Source organism: Miniopterus schreibersii, assembly GCF_964146895.1.
Source record: "Miniopterus schreibersii genome assembly, chromosome: 19".
NCBI lineage: Eukaryota > Metazoa > Chordata > Mammalia > Chiroptera > Miniopteridae > Miniopterus > Miniopterus schreibersii.
Window position 1 is genome coordinate 19,199,006 of NC_138119.1, and position 22,241 is coordinate 19,221,246.

Below are 22,241 nucleotides of genomic sequence, written 5' to 3' on the forward strand. Positions count from 1 at the left end.
TGCTACTATTCATGAAGTGCAGGAGATTGTTGGAATTTTAATTGGGCTTATTTACATGTTGTAGATAGCCTTTACTGCCTGCTGGGAAGCCATTTGTCTAGGATTATTATATCTTTGATACTCAGCACACCACCATGATAACTATTAAATCTCTGTGTCAGTGATTCTCAACCTTTTTCATCTCGTGGCACACCAAAAATATATTTTTTGCCGATCTCATAAAAAAATAGGCATAATTTTTATTCATTCATACTGGACGACTATTGTGTATTTGCTGTTTTCACGTTTTTATTTGACAATCAATATAAGGGAAAAGAGCCAGTGCCCCTGACTAAATAGTCAGGTATTACATGTTTTAAAATGCCTTACAGCATACCAGTTAAAAATTGCTGCTCAATGTGATATGTATATTCTCACAGAATATTTCAGGCAAATATTCTTTTTCCTCAAATCACAATACAATTTTTTATTTTGGTGGACTTGACTGAATCTCATGGGAGGCTTGAGAACTTTTATTAACTATCTACAGCTCACTGTTCACAATTTGGTCCGTGGATCAGCAGCATAGGCACCACCTAGAAGCTTGTTAGAAATGTGGACTCTGGGCCTCACCCATGTTTACTAAAGCAAACTGCATTTTAATTCAAAGTGCAGGTATTCATCCACACAGCACAATGTGAGAAGCACTGGTCTGGAAGCAGAGGCGTTGCTTTGGGGGTTTTTTGTGTGTGGTTGGTTTTCTGTACCCTCATCATGAGTTTGGTCCTTAGGTTCTTACTGTTCTGATAAGGAAAGGAGGAAGAAAAGAAAAACGTGAAAAAGTTTGAACTGAATTTACTAAGGTTAAGAGCTTATTTCCCCTTTGCTTTTATTGTGCCTTCCAGTGGCAAGTTCTCCTGTTGATTTTTACTTGGTTTTTACCATACCAGTTACATGTAAGAGAGGGAAAATATAGTCAGTTCTGCTATTATGCTTGTTTCGAAAATGAGGATTTGTACCATGCAATTAATATTAGGGAACAGTTATTTTTATTATGTAAATTATGTTTACTTAAGTGCCATTCATCTGAGAAGCGCTAGTTGAATACAGAAAACTGTGTTCAGATAAATCATGCCATGTAGGAAATACTCAAAAGGCATACATCTCAGCCAGCTACGTCCATTCTCTACCTGTGTTGTGAGCTATACCATTCACTTATGATGTCACAGCTGTTCGTAGGATTTCAGGTAACACTCCTTCCACACTTCACAAAAACAACAAAGCTGCAACCCCGATGCCCACTTCCATAGGTTTTTTTTCAATGTGGGTTTTTTCAAGGTAATGTACCATATTTATTTTGGCATTTAGGTATGTAAAAAAATGTCCTACAGTTTTTATTAGCTTCCTGTCTTATGTGTTGATGTTTCTGAGTGTTGCTCTCCAACCCCTCATCTTCCCCATAAGCCCCGTAATTTTATTGTGCAGTTCCGTGCAGTGTGGTGATTTTTAGGGAATGCATGTCACATTATAGCAGACTCGTCTGTAACAATTGGATCTCAAGATCAAGAGACTCTCAAAAGAAATTAGTTCTATCCATTATGCCTTAGCCTTGGTAAAAATCCCCTTCCTACACATTCCTCTAACACCCTATATAATCCCCCTTTCCAGTGTAAGCCTTTCCTGATCAACTGGCAGTTCCAGATGGGCAGGGACAGTCTGTCCTGTTCTTACTTGTTCCTCTAGTCCTAATGCAGTGCCTGATACATTGTAGGTGCCAAAAATAATTTAAAATATGACTGAATATAAGGACTTTCATATTTATTTAGGGAATTCAGATGTTTCTTTTGACTTAGCAACCAGAATGGTTCTTAAAGCTGTGTTTTAAAGGTTACATATTATTAGTAAGAAAATTTTAAAGTAGTTAGTTGATACTTGTAGCAGAAACGTCCTTGTTCTGATACGTCATTGATCAACGAATTTTTACAGTAGGTTTCATAATGAATGTAGTAATTGAGTGGTACTGGTGTGATTGTTTCTAATTTGAAGAAATTGTAAAGCCTGTGAATATTTTCTTTAAAATTTCATAAATTCATTATAAAGGGTGAGGTAGTAGTAGATTTACAGTTTTTATGGAAAAATAATGCCATAATTAATAAGTAATAATCCAAGAATACACCCTGTTTTGAGCACTCACAACTGTATACCTACTTTTGCCCCACCCTGTTTATATTTAAGAAAATTCAGAAAGTAAAGAGTGCCAAGTTATTATTTTAAATTCAAGTTAAAGATAAAACTTAGAGAAATAATTAATGTAAACAATACTAGGCTTTCCTAATGAGGGAAGAAGCATTTGTGAAGTCAGACTTTAGCCAGTTGGGAGAAAGATGAATCTTCCCCTTTATCTCTTTGACTGTTTGTTCTTAGAGACTGTCACTTCCTCACTCGGTAGTTCTTTGCTTTCTGATTCCACTTGAATCTTTTTCAGTGTTATTTAATGTTTTCCAGTTCCATATTCCTCAAATGGGGAAGTTAATGGTAAGGAGAATTGTAGTTCCACAAAAGAATTGAGTTGATGAGTTTAGAAACGACAATAATTATTTTTACCCATAACCTTACCTGTTTAGTGTGTAAAAGTATATTCTCATTTAATAGTGAGTCTCTGAATTTCACTGTGGATTACAGGGCTCAAGTTCTACTCTTCCTGTGCAACTTTTCTCAAAATTATAGCCTTAATTTTCCATTGAGATATTTTAATAGGTGATCTTGATTAACTTCCCTCTTCCATAAAACCTGTGAAAATATTTTGTTATATTACCCAAAAGATACTGGGACACAGATACCATTACCTTATTAATAATAAAAATATCTGTATTATAAACCCAAAGGAAGTAGTTGTGAAATTTAAAAATGTTTACTTGTGTACTTTTTTTTATACTTGGTTACTTTTATTTTGATGTAATTTTAAACCCATAAAAAATTTTCAAGAGTTCAAGAAATTCCCATATATTCTTTACCTAGATTCAACTATTGTGTACATTTTGACCCATTTGCTTTATCATATTTTATCTATCTTTACATGCAGTTTTTTTCTTGAATCCTTTGAGAGTAAGTTGGAAACATCATGCCCCTCTACCCCTAAATACTTATGTGTGAATTTCTTAAGAATAAAAACATTCTGTTTCATAACCACAGTAAAATTACCAAAATCAGGAAATTTAACCTTAATATATATAATCCATAATTCACTTTCAAATTTTATTAATTCTCCCAGTAATGTCCTTTATGGCTATTTTCCCTTCCCCCCATTTCATGATCCAATCCAAAACCATGCATTGCTTTTAATTGTCTCTCTTTTCTCTTCTTTGAATTACAACAGTTCCATAACCTTTCTTTGATATTCTTGACCTTGACATTTTTGAAGCAAGGAAGACAATTATTTTGTAGATCTTCTTTAATTTGAGGTTACCTGATGTTGCTTGTGAGTACATTCAGGTCATGACTTTTTTTTTTTTTTTTTTGCAGGAATAACAAATAAGTGATTGTTGTATCCATCACAGTTCATCATATCAGGAGGCACATAATGTTAGCTTATTCCAGTATTTATGTTCATTCATTCATTCATTCATTCATTCATTCATTCCCTTTGATGTATTAATTCCTTCACTTAAGCCTAAAATACACAGAAAGTAGTTTCAGAGTTGCTAACCCGTAACACCAGATAAGCAAACCTACTAACTAGAGTTCAGTATTGCTTTCAGTATTTTAAGTTAAATTTGATTATGCCAAAATACATAAATCTTAAGGGAACAGTTGGATGAGTTTTGACAAATACACCCATATTCACATCTCTATTAAGACTTAGAAAATTCCCTCACTCAGAAAGCTTCCTGGTGACTGTTTCTTATTAATACTGCCCCCCACTACTGACAGCTGTTCTGATTTTTTCCGATTATGGATTAATTTAGCCTGTTTCAGAATTCCATAGAAATGAAATAATACAGTATGTACTTTTTTTGTGTCCAGTTTCTTTTGTTGACATAATATCTGTGCTATTTATCCACACAGTTTTGCATATTAGTAGTTCATTTTTTTATGGCTGAGTAGTACCCCATTGTCCTAAAGTACCACAGTTTGTTTATTCCTTCTACTGTGGTGGATGTTTGGGTTGTTTCCGGTTTGTGGCTATAAGATATAAAGCTGATAGGAACATCCAAATACAAGTATGTACATTTTAATTTTTTATGTGTAAATGCCTAAGAGTGGAACTGCTGGGTCATTGGGTAAATATATGTTTAACTTTGTTTTTTTGTGTTTTGTTTTGTTTTTTGTTTTATTTAAATATATCTTTATTGATTTCAGAGAGAGGAAAGGAGAGGGAGAGAGAGAGAGAAACATCAATGATTGAGCCCACAACCCGGGCATGTGCCCTGACCGGAAATCGAACCCTGATCTCCTGGATCCTAGGTCAATGCTCAACCGCTGAGCCATGCCCTGCCGGGCTAACTTTGTTTTTTTAAATGTTGAATTTGTTCCTTGGTTATTGTAACATTTTATGTTCCCATTACCAAATATGACCAGCATCCTCACCAACAACTGGTGTTATCAGCCCTTTAAATGTTAGCCATTCTAGTGGTTGTGACTGACACCTCCACTTATTGACTGTTCATGTAGCGTTCTTTGTGGAGGGTTGGTTCAACTCTTTTGCCTGTTTTTAAAATTTGGGTTGTTTTTCTTTTTACTAAAAATTGTAGGAGTTCTTCATATATTGTAGTACAAATTGTGAGTGTTTATATCGTGAATATTTTCTTCCATTTTGTAGCTTATTAATTTTTTAAAATTAAATTTATTGGGGTGACATTGGTTAAAGAGATTATATAGGTTTCAAGTGTACATTTCTATGATCCATGATCTGTATCTTGCATTGTGTGCCCCTCACCCAAGTCAGATCTTCTGCCTTCACCATGTATTTGACTCCCTTTACCCTTTATTACCCCCCACCCCCTTCCCTCTAGTAACCACCATACTGTTGTCTTTGTCTATGACTTTTTGTTTTTCTTGTTTGTTCATTTGTTTCTTTCAGTTTTATATCCTACATATGAGTGAAATCATATGGTTCTTAACTTTTTCTTTCTGACTTATTTTACTTAGCCTGATATTCTCAAGATCCATCCACGTTGTTGCAGATGGCAGTATTTCATCTTTCCTTATGGCTGAGTAGTAGTATTCGTTGTATATATGCACCATGTCTTCTTTACGCAGTTATCTATCGAAGACCACTTCAGTTGTTTCCATATCTTAGCCACCATGAATAATGCTGCAGTAAACATAGGGGTGCATATATATTTGCCAATAAATGTTTGCAAATTGTTTAGGTAGATGCCCAGAAGAGGGTTGCTGGGTCATATGGTAACTCTATTCTTAATTTGTTGAGGGACCTTCATACTGTTTTCCATAGTGGCAGAGGACCTGAACAGATGCTTCTCCCAGGAATACATACAAATAGCCAATAGATATATGAAAAGATACTCAACTTTACTAGCTATTAGGGAAATGCAAGTGAAAACTACAGTGAGCGCTGGCTGGTGTGGCTCAGTTGGTTGGGCCTCGTCCATGACGGTTCGACACCCAGTCAGGGAACATGCCCTGGTTGCAGGCTCCACCCTAGTAGGGGGTGTGCAGGAGGCAGCCGACCAATTTTGCTCTCACATCGATGTTTCTCTCTCCCTCTCCCTTCCTCTCTTTCTCTAAAAATAAAAATCAATTAAATTACAATGAGATACCACCTCACACCTATTAGAATGGCTTTTATCAGAAGACAAGTAATAACAAGTGTTGGAGAGGTTGTAGAGAAAAAGGAGCCCTCAATCACTGCAGGTAGGAATGTGGACTGGTAAAGCCACTATGATTTTCTTAATGCCTTCTATTGAACAGGAACTTTAGATTTTTATGAATTCATGTTAATGTTTTTCCATTATGGTTATTGCTTTCTATGTTATAAGAAATTTTGCCTACCCTCAGTTCACAAAAATATTCTCTTCTGGATTCTTTAAGAAGCTTTATTATTTTATATTTTCCATTTAGTTTAATTTTTGTGGATGGTTTGATGCCATAATAGAGAGTAGAGCTTAATGTGTATTTTTCTCTTTCTTCAAATTCACATTTCTGATTGTTTTTTTTTAAATAAAAAAATATTATGCTTGTAAGTTACTCTAACTTGATATATTATGCTTTTGGGAAAGCCAAGTACTTCAACATTCATTTAATATAGAAATGTATAAGTTGAGACTATATAAGCGCAAGAAAATGAGTTTATTGCTTTTTGATACTGGAAATAATTAGAACATTTGAATGTGTTTAAAAGAATAGGTATATTACTAAATTTACTATTTCTACATTAATAAGAGAGACTGTGTATGCGAACTTTTTCATTGTACACATTATACAAATAAATGGATAGTTTCTTAGTTTTTCTGATGAAGTCATCATTTTTTATTTAACTTGCAAAGAGATTTGATTGCCATGTTATATCTCTTTTATTGGTGGTGTAAAGTCTGTCAGGCTTTCCATTCGAAACCCCTATTTTCAGGAGTTTATGAGCAGACATTTGAAAAAAAATTAACCAACCAAAATCTTGGCGTTTGTGGTCTTGGTTCAATAGAAGGTACTTACTTTAACAAAATTTTAAATAGTCAGCTCTTTTTTAAAATTGTAAGCAGCACAAAGAGGAATAAAGGAATTTCTTTGGTTAAATAAATAGGGAATAGTTTTCCAGACAACTTACCCCAATTCCATTTACAAGGCAAACTTTTTCCTCTTCTAGAAATCATTGAAGTATGTAAGGCCCTAGTTCCAGTTGCCACAAGATCTTGCCTCAAGACTTTTTTTTCTTGCTATCTTTCCTATCAAATATTCTTTATCCCTGTTCTCTTTTTATCCACGTATGTGTGTTTTTTAATTCACCATAATGTATTTACAGTAAAAGTGGCTTTAAATTTTGGTGTTCTTTTGTCCTGTTTCCTCTGCTTTGCAGTGCCTACTCGAGCAAAACTACCTGTTGGTTGGAAAACAATATTAACTTTGAGAGAAGTGTTATAAATAGCAATGCCTTTTTTGAAGTTAAATTTCTGAAATCCAGACTTTAAAAACTATTCTGAAGAGCTGTCACTTAAAGAACAGGCTTTTAGGCAGGTTTTTTGTGTTTTTTTCCTTCCGGAAAGTGTGGCTGTCAGCTTGAGTACTTTCACATTCTGTTTTTAACCCACTATCATTTGCATGGTGAACATTCAACTACTATTGGTCCATAAAGGTGTCTGTGGGTTTTTGCTGCGTTTATTTCACTTCTTATTTTTAAAGATCATTTCCTGAAAACATAGTAGCAGACATGTAACCTACTGGAGGAAGCAAGGTGATCTGGGAATCTTTAGTTTTGCTGTACTCTGAAGATGATTTGCTTCAGGCAAGAGATTTTTGGGTGCTGCTGAAGTTTCAGAGATCTGGGAAAATGGGGTAATAGAGAATAACATGACACCAGCCCTTAAGCAGCAACATCTGCTGTGGTTCAAAGCCACACAAAGAAAGCTACTTAAGCAGTTGAATGTTTTGGACTGCACGGACAAGTGTGGTTCAACTGCAGAAGCAGCGGAGTAAGGGGAACTTGCAGCTTAGACAAGCTGTTTGAAAATGGAGTCATGGAAGATGAGCATCTTTAAGAGACAGACATCACCCTGTCCTCCAAGCTATCGAAGATCTTTATCAGAACCTGCTTATGCACATTCAGAGATAGGAACAAGCTTAAAGAGTTATCCGTGGTGTGGTCCAGTGAAAAGCAAGAGGAAGAAGAATGAACACGATGCTTCCAATCTAGGAAAGCCATTGGGTGCTTATCGCTGGCAAACACATCCCAGCTTTAGGTGCAAAGGGAGCAAGAAGGAAAGTGTGCAGAATAACAAAGGAGACTTGGATGAACCACAGCAAAAGGTCCTGCCAAAGATGGTTGATGACAATGCTCCTGCTGCTGCTGCTGAGGTCCTTGGAACATCTACAGAGAAGTTGAACCTGGCCAGCACCCGGTCACTTCGGGTTCCGTTCGCCAGATCTATTTCGGAGCCGGAACCCCGTTGCAGTATCAGATTTGTTAGGCCGTGGCCGACTTCAGCGAGGTCAGAGGAGTCTGAGCAGCAGGGGTATTTCGTCCGTGGCATTTTCTCTACTCTCTCCAATGGCTTCTCCAGGATGCTGAGCCTAAAAGGGGAATCAACCAATGAGCCAGTAAGAGAAGGTATATTGTGATGCATAAGGGGGAAGGAGGAGTGCCTGATTTAATTACTATTGGAATTTTAATTATTTGTGTTTTATAATAAGCTAAACCATACTGTTGGCTCATTAGACAACAGTTTATTTAATACACTTTTTAAAAAGTGATAAACACTACTTTGGAGACCCTCTTTCAATGAGTAATAGTAAATAATAGTAAAATATGGGTTTGGTTAAGTTAAAGAATTTTTGTATTATGTTATACTCTTGAACTCTATTTTGGAGCCTGTGTAAAAGGGTTTGGTTTTGTTTTTTAACCCTTAAGTTTTCCAAGTTAAATGCAATTTAGAGGGAGAAATAATCGATATAATTTCCTCCTAACAAAGTTGCGAATTAAAAAACAGAATTTCAACCATTCTCTCTTTATAAAAATTAACAGATGTTATTAGAGAGAACTATTTACAGCAGAATTGTTTTGGTAGGTTTTAGAAGTTGGAATTTTGATTTGCTTATGTCATAAAAATACACAGTTTGCATGTGGAAGTGGAAGATGCAAGTCTTGAATATGTGTTCAGATGACAAAGTTGAAATTTGTGTTTGATTCCTTCCAGAAAACAGAATCATCAAATTTTTTAAAACCTCATTAGGACTTGTTTAAATTTTAAAAGGTTTTATGTTGGTGGTAGTGTGAAAGCAAAAGAAACACAAAAGAAACAAAGAAAAACCTCTTAAATTTTTATCTGATTGCCTTGGAAATGACTGACCTAATCTGATGAGTGATTTCAATTTATTTGTTAGGACCTGTGTTTGTTTGGGGTGTGTTTGTTAAAAATGTTAACACTGAAACTTTGACACTATCTTCCTCCAGTTGAGATCATTATTCGACAAGCTGTGACTATTAGAAAACTTTAGCTTATCTTTATTACGAGATTGACCACATCAGCAGAACTTAAAACTTAAAATTATGGGAATTAAAGAATTTTGTTATTGGAGTGCAATTTGATTTCTTTTAAAATGAAGTTGGAGAATGTGAAAGAGTGATGTATTAGTGAAGAATTAGTATTTTCCAAATATTTGTCTGCCAATAATTCAGTATTTCTCCTAAACTCTGTCTTCCCCAGGTTTTCCTTGGTTCAGTGAATTTTAATGATACTATTAAGTGTTTCTGTTTTTACCCTTGACTTATAATTACCAAGAGTAAAATATTTCGTATAACATTCCATTAAAATTTTTGAAAGACTAGATTCTTGCATCTCCTTGGGTGCTAGTATATCTGTTTCCTTGTCAGGTGATCATGGGCTGATGTAAAGGAGCATCAAAGGAAATTAAGAGTTTTAAAAAAATTCTTAGAATCAGTGCCTCTCAGTGGTTAACGTGTGCATTTGATAAAAGAAAGTTGTAAGGTTTTTTAATATTTTTGGACCTTTATAGTTAACTTTCAGTTTTTAGCAAGTATGCCAAGCTGTTGACCACATGTGAGGTGTTTTGAGAATGTGTACCTGCTTATTACACATTTTGGTCTACTTAAAGAGATGTAAAATATTCTGCATTTATTACTTCCTAATATCCATTCTAAGCATAGAATAGTTACGCATGTAGAAGCATATACAGAGTTTAAAGTACTATTATAAGAGATTTTAAGTTCAGTAATTGAAGAACAATATATAGTACTCCTACCAGACAGGTCAGCAATTTTTATAAAGAGTTACCATATCTCCTGAGTGCTTCACCAGTGGAGAGTCAAGCTCTTCAGGCTGAACTGTACTTTTTAATACAAAGATTAGAGCTAGTTTTTGTCAGGAGCTCTCCTTTTCTCTTTGGGCAATAGCTTCTACCCAGCATAGAGTCTGCGCCAGTGATTTTCCTACCTGCAGTTGTGACTCTTCCTTCATTTCTCTTCCCCACAAGGGAAAGAGTACAGTTGGCCTAGGAGACCTGAATTCTGCTTGCATCTATGCCAGTTAGCATTTGTGAAATTTAATCTTTGAATTTCCCTTTACACTTTTGTGGAATAGTAATTTCTTCCTCACAAGTGATAAATGAAATTTGAAAATGCTATGTAAGTTACAGTTTACATAGCATTTATTCACAAATGCTATATGAATATAAAGGGTTCTTACCAGAGTTGCTGTTACAGTATTGTGACAAGGGATGGAAATATTAGAACATAGATGTCTTAAAGGCTGTGTTAAGAAAATCAATATATTTATTAATTTGAAACCCACTAGTGTTTGTTACTTTTCTTCTTCAATATGAATTGTAAGATGTGAGAGGCATTAAATAATGTAGAATATATTTAAAGCATTTAAAACAGAGTTTGACATATAGCAGTTCAACATATATTAGATATTGTTTCTATTAAGAAAGTGAACTTATATGGATACAGTTATTTTTAAAAAATAAGGAAAGGAGAATACCTCATTGGTGAGTTTGTTGTAATTACCGAATGTAAATAAATTTTAATGTTTTAGTTTTAAGTTCTGTGAACTCAAACTTGTTCTGAGCATGTGTATGTTCTTCGTATAAACAAATAATAATTTCTTATATCATAACTGAACACAATTACCCTCAAGCTTAAAGTAATGAAATATACTGTACTCAGGGCCCCTAACCACTTTAAGAGGAAGAAACTCAAAGTCTTCACAACTATGTTCAATTCTCCAGTCGTACAATATGTATTCCTTCATCTGATACAACATGTAGGTCAAATGATATAATATAAAAAAATTTAAACATTCTTCTTATAGCTAAAAGTAATTCCAGCTGCATTGGGCCCATGGCTAAACATGGAGTCAACATACTTGCAATAGGGAAAATAAATTGAAACACCCATTAAGAGAGGAATAACTAAACAGATTATGGCATATCAGATCAATAAAATTCCATGTAGTCTACATAGTTGCCACTTACTAGCCATGTGAAACTTAGAAGAAACTATAAAATTGTTGCCCTGGCCAATGTGGCTCAATAGGTTGGATGTTGTCCGTGCACCAAAAGGTTTCTGGTTCAATTCCTGGTCAGAGCACATGCCCCTGTTGAGAGTTCAATCCAAGTGGGGGAGTGCAGGAGGCAGCCAATTGATGTTCCACTCTCAAATCAGTGTTTCTCTCTCTCTCCCTCTCCCTTCCTTTCTCTCTAAAAATCAGTAAAAATATTTTAAAAATAAAATAAAATAATAAAATTGTAAAAGTACATGGGATGTAAATCATATATATACAGGGTATCCCAAAAAATGTGTATACGCTTTAGCAGCTGACCATTATATTTTGAAAATGAAATGTATTTTAGTAAACACTGTCTTTAAAATTATTCAAAGTGTGTATACATTTTTTGGGACACCCTGTATATCTAATGTGTGTAACACTTAGAAAGTAGAAATTACTGGAAGGCAATTTTATTCCTAAATTATTTTTCTCCCTCTGTTAATGTGTGTAGGAATGAAAGCTTAAAAAAAATAAGAAAGTAGTGTTGAATGCAAACTGTAGTCGAAAAAATTTTAAAAAAGAAGAGAGAAAATTAAATATGCTTAGGTAGTTCTTTCTGGTTACAGTGTATACTTTCTCTTTATCTGTAATATCATAGTAATAAAAATATCCTCTTCCCACTTGTGTTAGTTATGTTTTTAAAGACCCCCTAACTTGGGAATTAGAAAACTTTATTTTTTTTCTTGATAATTTTTTTTAAATGTCCTCATTTAGTTTTTAACTTTTCATACAAAATCTTAGGACCTTATACAGTAACTCAAGAATTGTTTATTGAGTTCCTGAGACACTGTTCTTGGTGCTGGGAACATAACACATTATTTATTAATGCGCAGCTTCCTTTCTTATTCTAGGGAATCAGTAACCATATTAGAAAAAAAATAAAGTAGTCTGAGTTCACAAGATGTACATTAGTAAACAGTGGTAAGGTCTAGTTAGTATAAGAACTTATCTAGTGCCTCAGATCTTTTCTGTAATTGGACCTTCTATTTGCTTTATATTATAATCAGTTAACAAGAGATGTCTCCACAAATTCAGAGAAAGGTTTTCTTCCTCCTGTTTCTCCTAAGAATCTCTGTATTTCAGCATGCATAATACCTACCCAGCTAACATTCTGTAGCCCATCTGTTGCATCTAAGCTGTCCTGAAGTTGTTGATCCAATATTTTGTCACTTATGGTATTTATGTTGTCTGTTGTTAAGCAACTTTGAAGTTAATAAGTTTTTTAAAAATTCAGGCAATGAACTTAATAGTTTAGGCTATTTATGTATAATTCTACTATATTTAAAATTATTCAACATATCAATATAATTCTTTCATTTTCAGTAAGAGTATTCTAGGTATATTAATCTGCTAAGGCTGCCATAACAAAACACCACAGGCTAGGTAGCTTAAAAAAACCAGACATTTATTTCCTCATAGTTCTGCAGGCTGGAAGTCTAAAATCAAGGTGTGGGTGGAGGTGCTTTCTCCTGAGGCTGTCAGCTTGCAGGTGGTTGTGTATTGTTATATTCTCACTTGGCCTTTCTTCTGCACATAGGTGCCTCTAGTGTCTCTTCCTCTTCTTTTAAAGACACCAGTCCTATTGGATTAGGGCCCCATCTCGTTATGACCTCATTTAACCTTAATTACCTCTTTAAAGGTCCTATGTCCAAACACAGTCACATTGGGGGCTAGGGCTTCAACATACGATCTTTAGGGGGACACAGTTCAGTCCATAACAAGAGGCAACAAAAGTCTCAACAATTATGAGGTTATTAATGCAGTATATTAGCTTAAAATTTAAAAGCTTTTATGGCATAGTCAAATATATGCTCAAACTTTAAAAAATTTATTATGAAGTTGAGTGGCTTTAGAGAAAAATGGGCTACATCACTTTAAATTTATATCTCATTTTTCTCCTTGTACATATATGTGTATTTTTAGAATGGTGGTTAATTGGTGTAAAATATGTGCTAAGTTGTTTTCCTTTTTTTCATTTAAGACTTTTTCATTTGCATTTCCATCTATTGACCAGTAATAAAAATAGCAAGGATGTTGGATTGTCTGACAATCTGTAATATTAAAATGCTGAATTTTAGTTGTTTATAGTTTTTTTTCCATTATAATTTTCACTTACGGAATTTTTCTTTTTTTCCTGTTGGCTTATTTCTTTGGGGCATATACCAGGAATAATGAATTATATTTTGGAATGTGACTATCTTGCAGTTTATTATATATTGTAAGGTTTTCCACTAGAAAAACGTAACACAATAATAATGCCGATGACAATTTAGGAGTACAATTTTCCTCCATGACCATACCAATTTGGACTTAAGCATGCTGTTTCGTTTTGGTTTTCTGTGGGGTATTTTTGTGTTGGTGTGTGTGTGTGTGTGTATGTGTGTGTCTGTCGTTTAATCTTCCCCTGAGGAGTGAGAAAATTTTTCCCCATTGATTTTAGAGAGTGTGGAGAAAGGGGGAAGAGGAGAGAGAGGGGAGAGAGAGAGGAACATGGATGTGTCAGATGACGTCAAATGGTTGCCCCCCACATGTGCCCTGACCATTAAAACAGGTCATAATCCTTAGTTGCGAAACTAAGCATTTTAATTTTATGATTTTAATTTCAGTTACAAAGCAGGTAGATAGATGATAGTTATGTACTATGATGCTGCATAGTCCTTATGTTGGAGTTAGACATAACCTGGGATTAAATTCTGGCTCTGCTTCTTTTTAGCTGTGAACTAGACATAACCTATATGATTCTCTATTTTCTAGTAATACAGATGTTGAGTAGTTGTAAGGATAAAATAAGAGAGTATGTGTTGCCTGGCCAGTGTAGCTTAGTGGTTGAGCGTCAGCCTAGGATCCAGGAGATTGCGGTTCCATTCCCGGTCAGGGCACATGCGCAGGTTGCAGGCTCGATCCCCAGTTGGGGGCGTGCAGGACGCAGCTGATCAATGACTCTCATCATTGATGTTTTTGTCTCTCTCCCTCTCCCTTCCTTTCTCTGAAATCAATGAAGACATATTTTTTTTAAAAAATTTTATGTTTACTATATTAGGGTATCAAAGTTGAATATTGAGTGGTATTAAGTGCTATATATATGTGTATGTGTGTGTGTGTGTGTGTGTGTGTGTGTGTGTGTGTGTGTGTGTGTATATAATCATTCTTTTTTCCTATTATTTTACTAGCATTGAATGTTTGTGACAGCCCATGTATGGTGGATCATTGTTATTATTAAGGTAATTTTGTTGAGATATGCTGGTACCTTTTGCTAGGATTTTTTTTTTTTTTTTTTGGTAAGTCATCTTTATGTTCCTGCCTCTGAGATTACACCGTAATTTTTTTGGATTCTACTGAGTGATTTTTGAGATCAAAACTATATATTTTTAGCCCATTAAATAAAATGTAATCCTCTTCTGAATTTTAGAATAATATAAATAACAATTGGGAAATTATCTCTAGTTAATTCATTCATGGTTCCTTTATTATTCAGTGATTTTTAAAGAAGATTTAAAATTTTCTGTTCATTGATTATAACTTTTTCTGCTTATTGTTCCATTTTGGTGTTTTATGTTTTTTATATTATTTCCTCCTGGGTTTTCAGTTTATTAGTATGTGCTAAGTAAAATAACCTCCAACATTAACAAAATGTGTATTTATTTTTGCCTCGTTTAAGTAAATCCATTAATGTGAAATTCAAGCTGATTGTTAGGTTTAATCAATTAAAAAACTTACTTTAATATTTTAGTTTACTTCCCTCATTGAATTTGTATTAAAGACGCCAATGAAGCTATTCTTGAAAGTAAAATTTTCTTATCCTTTTTGTCTCATGCTTACATGATCAGATTTTACTCTTTCCATGTGGTTATGCAGTTTCTGTGCATCTGACAAAATGAAAAATATATGTGCTTTATATGCAAAAACTTTCCTTAATAAATAACTGACTGGTTTAATTTTCTTATCTAAAACAAAGTACTTAACTTAAATTCACTGTGCCAGTAAATTGATAAATTTATAAGAGAAAACCAGTATTCTAAGGAGTAAAAATTCCTAGTCAATTGATTCATTTATTTAAAATATCCTATACCATTTTTTTAAAAAAACCGTTATTCAACTGTTATCCCATTTTCTCTTGGCTGCCAGTATCATTTTTCACACTCATTTTCTAGAAATTTGAGTTGGAGAACCATTGATTATCAAACCTTCAGATAACCAGAAGACATTCTTTTTTGAGATATTAGGTACAAAGGATTTGACCCAGTATGGCCAATGGTAGTCAATGGTGACATCAGGTGAAGGGTCACTGTTCAAAAAGCTCTGTGCTCAGTACTAAGCTAAGGTTTTTGGATTTCAGAGGTAACAGATTTTAAAGTAGAAGATAAGCTTTGTTTTTTAGGAAGATAATTTTAATGTTAGCATGAATGATGGACTGATTGATGATGGAGAGATACAGTTAAATTGTGCCAGAGTTTGTTAAACATGCTAAAAGCCTAAATTAGAGTTGATATTAAATGAGTATAGAAACTCAAATAAAAAGACATTTCTAAAGGTAGATTGACAGAATTTGAATAATGCAGAAGGCCAGTAGGAATCAATAACAACAAGGTTTGTAGTTTTAGAAAATGGTCACATTTTTATCTAAGTTTGAGAATAAAGAGGTAGAGCAAGTTAAAAGAGGAAAGCAGGTAAAGTGGTGATTTCTGTGTGCTTGGTTTTTCAACCTCTGGCCACTTTATACACATTTATCTAGTTTAATCCTCTGAATAATCCTGTGGAGGTAGAGTTATTCTCATTTTAAAAGTACGGACGTAGAAACTCAGAAAGGTTCAGTTACTTCCCTAAGACTACCCAGCTAGTCAGTGGTGAGTCCCAGGCCCCTCTTACCCCAAGCCCCTGTTCTTACCCCTCCATTTTTGTGGATCTCTGAGCATATGATGTTTGAGAGGTTCTCAAGAACCTGCGAGTTTCTGCCCAATGAGCTCCGAGGAGTAATGGAGCAGGAGGAGTACAGGAATAGAGATTAGTTCCTGTATAATGATATGCTTTGGGTGTCATCAGTGCATGGACATTGGAGCCACAGGAGTGGATGAAGTCACTCAGCTGGGGGGAGCGGGGTTGTAGTGTGAGGACAGTGAGAGTGTCAGGACTAGCACTCTGACCTTGGCACATTTGGCCATCTTATTCCGGCTAGCCAGAGGCTATTAGCTGAGCCGCTCCATTTTGGTGATTATAGACTTAGAGTTTACCCATGGTGCTGCAAGTTTAATATTCTCACTTTACACACACACACACACACCCCTTATTTTTATTTAACAGCTTTATTGAGATATAATTCACATACCATATCATTTACTCATTTAACATATATGACTCAGTTGTGTTTTTCTGAATTGTGGTAACATATACATAACCATAAAATTTACCATTTCAATGCTTTAAAGTATAGAGTTCTGTAGAATTAAGTGCATTCCCATTGTTGTGCAGCCATCACCACCATCCATTTCCAGAACGTTTTCATGTTTCCGAACAGAAACTCTATGCTCATTAGACAATAGCTGCCCATTTCCCATCCCCCAGCCTCTGGGAACCTCCTTTCTACTTTCTGTCTCTATGAATTTGACTACTCCAGGTATCTTAAATAAGTAGAATCATATAATATTTGTTTTGTACAATTTAGTTGTTTTGAGTATATTCACAGAGTTGTACAACCACACTGCAATCAATTTTATAACACCAGAAAAAGCTCAGTACCTATCAGCAGTCACTTCCCAACACCCCACGCCCCACCCCCAGCATCTGTGGGTTTATTCCCACAGCCAAGTTTTTTTAAAGATATGCAGAGTCCATAGGTAAACACTAATGTGCTTTCTGTCTCCATAGATTTATAGATTTGCCTATAGATTTCATATAATGCAACCATAGAACATGAGGCCTTGGTGTATGACCTCTTACTTAGCATAATGCTCTTAAGGTTCATCCAAGTTGTATCATCTATCAGTGCTTTTTTCTTTTTATAACTAAATAATCTATTATGTGACTATGCTACATTTTTATTTATGTAGTCATTAGCTGGTGGACATTGAGCTGGTATTTTTGGCCATTATGAACAATGCTGTGAAAATTCATGAACAAGTTTTTACATGGATATACATTTTCATTTCTCTTGGATATATTTACCCTTATATTTTGTAAAGGACGTATCCTGATCCAAAATTATAATTTGGTGTTTTGAGACCTTAAGTCACATTTAATTTTCCACTTGTTTTCTAAAAGTGACAGTCTTGCTGTTTTATGCATGTTTTATATCTGTGTATTCATTCATTCAGTAAATATTTGTATCAGGTATTTATAATATTTTAGTCTTAAATAGTTTCAGTAATTAGCCATTTTCTACTCGTGTGCTTAAAACACAAATATAAATATGTTTTTAGTTTCGTGTGACTTAGTTTCCCACTGGAAGCTTGATTATATTGAACATGTCAATTTGTCTTCATTGCCAGGATGATTGTCGTATTTTTATCTGCCTGAGGCAGTTTGCAGTCGGCTTCTCACCCTCCAGGCCCGTGTATCTTGGTGAGGAAGCAGAGAAGAGGAAGATGAGTAATGACTCTGAGTCTGTGATTGTGAAACCTTATCCATATGAGTACCCAGGTTCTTAGTGACTGCGTTTTAGTCAGTAAACCACAGGCATTTTCCCATCTTTCTCATGTGAATTTTCTCATTGAGATATCCTTGATTTCTCTCCTCTTAGCTTTTAGTTTTTGGATTTGCTGATGATTACTTATTCAGTTGCATTTACAAAATAGAAATCCTGTGTTGTGTCCATGTTCTTAGATGTTGTCACCAAAATGTCAAAAAAGTTTGAAGCTTATGGGATTCCAATTCAGCTATAACTTACAGCATATAACCATAACCTTGGTCAAAATAAAGGGTATTTTGAATGCTATGTGTGTGGTTTGTTGTTCTGGAGAAAAGTGGTATCTAGTGGTTAGAACATATGAGTTGTTGTCAGCATTTGTGGGTTTATTTCCAGATCCAAGTTTTGTTTTGTTTTTTAAGGATAGGCAGAGTCCATGCCTGGTATATGTTTAGCGGAGTGTTTTATATACTATGAATACTAGTGAAGGTTTTATACTATTGGCAGAAAAATGTACAATAAATTACTCAAAATCTGTGTTAAATAACGATAGCTGTCATGGGTACTTAGTGATTCCATTCTTTAAGCTTTCTTTACAAAAGGCATAATTAACATTCCTTCCTATTAGTGATGGTATTTTAAGCAAATTATAAAGAACTTTTTTAAAATTCAAAGTATTTAGACATTACTCTCTGTCTAAGGAACTGCTGAAAACTTTACCTAATGGAACTCATCCATTTCACATTCGTACTTGCCAGAATCTCAGAATAAGGGACGTGCTTTAAGATTGTGTGATGATTCTAGTATGTGGGGGCTAGGCACTGATATTTTAGTATTTAAGTTTTATTTAATTCCATCCTCTTGATAAATCCTAAACTAGGTGTTTTTGAAAAATAAGCCCTCTTGTAATATTATTGGCTCTTGAGCTAGACAGAGGTGTTCTGCCCTTAAAATAAAGTAATAAAGGCCTCTTCCTAGTTTATTAAAAACAGATAATTGTAATTGGTTTTCAATTACAATTTTATAAATATTTCTTAACATTTTGGTGCCTGGCTTAGTCAGTGATAAAGTACTTAACTCAAATTTCTATATTTGATTACTTTATATTTAATATCCACTTGTTGAGTTACTTTTTGTCCTGTGACTTAATTTTAGGGCATGGCCTTTGAAACAGTGTTTTCGTGAACACCCATTGTCCATAGTGAACAGGGGTTGGTTGCTAGTAGAAATCATGATTGTAGCTGGTTTATTAATCCTCTCTAGCCTTTATTACAGTTTATTAGATTGAGCCAGTATTCCTTTGAAAAATGCTTTCCTGTTCCTGTTTTCTGTAGAATTCTAAATATTTTGTTCAGCTAGAAGGAACTTAATATTTCCTTCTGAACCCCATCTCTTCTGAAGACTAGTGTTCATTACACTTTTTTAACCAATGAGGAATGTGCATTTAAATACTATACCAGAGCCATTTTGTGATTTTTTAGCAAGTTTTCTTTTTCAGCATTAGACTGCTTCGAACATTAGATGTGAAAGGACCTTTTACCCAAGAGTAGATGGTATTAGAATAATACCACTTAAAATAAATCATTTAAAGCAGTTGCCTGAATTTCATACCAAATACATGTGTATATGGGGGAGGAGGGTAGAGGATGATTGAGAATTTATCTTTAAAAAATATGAAATGGGAATTTATGGAAAAAACTTTTTAATCTTTTAATCAAAATTTAGGTTATAATTGCAACTATGCACTAATTATTAAAATAAAACTAAGTAAACTTTTCTTTGGAGTATTTTTTCTGAAAAATAGTGTATGATTGCAAGTTATGACACCCTTATTCACATTTTGCTTTCTTTGCACAAAATTATATATATAATATATAATAAATAATTTTTTTAAATCACTGGAAGAATTTGTTAATTCTTTCAAGGCTCCTTTTTTAAAATAAATATATATCTTTATTGATTTCAGAGAGAAGAAAGGAGAGGGAGAGAGAGAGAAACATCAATGATGAGAGAGTCATTGATTGGCTCCCTCCTGCACTCCCCTGACTGGGGATCGAGGCCGAAACTCCAGCATGTGCCCTGACCGGGAATCGAACCCCGATTGCCTGGATCCTAGGTCATCACTCAACCTCTGAGCCATCCCCGGCCAGGCACTCAAGGCTCCTTTTTGAAAAAAAATAATACCTTATTCAATTTACTGGAAAATTAAGCCCTTCCGTTATATCCTATTGCGGTATTGTTCTAGTTTAACAACACAGTTTTAAAATAAAAGTTCAGGACATAAAGCACAAGAAGGAACAAATAATTTACAATTTATAAATAAAATGAAAAATTAGGATGAATTTATGAATGCACCTGAATATTTACATTTTGATAATAATGCTCCCTCTGGAGTGCTACGTATTAAGAACTTAAATGAGTATTATTGATGTAAATTCTGTCTATACTTGGGATAAAATACAGAGTGCTGAGTATTAAAGAATTAACTGCTCTCGATGTACAGATATCAAAAGATCTCTGAGCTATGTTATAAAATAAGCAACAAAAGTAGTTGTATATTTTTTGAGTCCTTTATAGTTTTCAGATCCTTTCATATGTGTTATTTGATAATAAGTGCATTGTGAAAAAAGTAATAAGTTCACTTTGTGTATGAGGAGAAACACTTTAGATGTGGGGAGATTTCCGGAAGAAAGCTCTTTTTTCTTTTAAGACAGCTATGGATTTGGAAATGAAAGATGAGTGATCCTGAGGGTTGGAACTGAATCCTTCAGCAGTCTGATATCTCTATCTGTCTGTCTTTACATTAATTTAACTAGAATAAGTTGGGCCTTGATCATGGGTAAGATTCAATAATCTATACTTAACATCTTCTCTTCCTCTGTCAGAGATGGATGACCAAAGATTGCCCTAGGAAAAGTGAGCATAGAGTGGCAAACAGCCTACCAAGGTGTCATACAGTCTCTTGGGCAACTGTACTCTTCATTTGCTAGCGGTTCGATGCAGATACTAGTAGTACAGATGAATTTCTCCCTCCTCCCCAAACACACACACATGCAGAGAGGTGCATGTAGATGCTATAACTGGACCACTTCGTCTGGAAAGCCCTTTCCATGTGACTTGTCTGTGTTCTCTTGCTGTGGTGCTCACCTGTAGCTCTCTCCTCGTTCAGCTGGTCACTTGTGCAGGGAGCGCTGTGTGGAGCAGAAGGGTAGAGAACTGCTTTCTTCATCCTCAGGTTTGTTTCTTGATTTGTGCAGTTAGTTTTTCTTTTAGCGCATTTCTTTGTATAGTCTTCTTAGTGCATTTCTTTGCATGCGATACTCGTATGTGACATCACAGTTTACTGGTATCAGCATTTTATCACTTTGAGTGTAGTGTAGAACCTTACTTCCATTTAGGTCCAGCTGCCTTTCCCACTTTAAAATATCATTGTCTTGAGTATCAGATGGTATATTTTTTGCTTTAGTAAGATATTTATAAACTCATGAAGAGGACAGAATATATCCTTCTATTTCTGCTCTTCCCATGATATTTTCATTCCATCTCCTTTATGGTTTTAGGTGGGAAATCTCTCATTTGGATTGGTGTTTCCCTAGAGGCACAATGATATCTTTTCTGACTGCTTTCAGGATTTACTTTTGTCTTTAGTTTTCAGAAGTTTAATTATCATGTGTCTTGTCTTGGATTTCTTTGGGTTTACGTAGCTTCTTGAATCTGGAGGCTGTCTTTTGCCTACCCTTTTGGGAGGCCTTCACCCATCATTTTCTTCAAATACTCTTTTGTCCCTACTCTGTTTTTCCTCTCCTGGGACCCCACTGATAGTAGTATTATATCGTTTGACACTGTCTACAGATCTATTTTATTTTTCCACTCTATTTTCTCTGTGTTGTTCATATTCAGTAAATTCTGTTGATCTGTCCTCAAATTTTCTGATTCTGTCTTCTGTCATCTCCATTTCTACTGCTGTTCTGTTGTTGTATTTTCAGTTCTATAATTTTCATGCAGTTCTTTTTATAACTTCTATTTCTTTGCTAAGATATTCTTTTTTTAAAAAATTTGTTCCATGATAATTTGTAATTGATTGCGAAGCATTTTGTGGTGGCTGCTTTAAATTCCTTCTCAGATTATTAAAACATCTGAGTCATCACAGTTGATTGTCTTTTTGCATTCAAATTGTGATATTCTTGTTTCTTGGTATGATGGAATTTTTTTAATTGAATCTTGAACATTTTGGCCTTTATGTTAAACTGTAGGTTCTGTTTAAGTCTTTTATTTTAGCAGGCTGTCAACCTATTTAGGTTTAGCATGTAACCACAGGCCTAATGTTGAGGGGTATGATTCCTATGACAATTTAATTTTCAGATTTTTTGCAGTACTATTTTGGTCTGCTTGGTTTATGTGGGCCT

The 22,241-nt window shown here is 34.6% G+C and overlaps 1 protein-coding gene across 4 annotated transcripts in view; it reads left to right on the top strand.

Moving 5' to 3' along the window:
• RASAL2 (RAS protein activator like 2) overlaps nucleotides 1-22,241 on the top strand; it is a 212,721-nt gene that overhangs the window by 68,320 nt on the left and 122,160 nt on the right. Inside the window, exon 1 of one of the 4 annotated variants that reach the window (XM_081121671.1) lies at nucleotides 7,349-8,257. The exons of the other annotated variants lie outside the window; for them this stretch is intronic. Within the exon in view, the coding sequence (XP_080977797.1) occupies nucleotides 7,660-8,257 (598 nt within the window). The 5' untranslated portion in view covers nucleotides 7,349-7,659. Of the gene's footprint in view, nucleotides 1-7,348; nucleotides 8,258-22,241 lie in introns of those variants that run through there. 4 annotated transcript variants of the gene reach the window in all.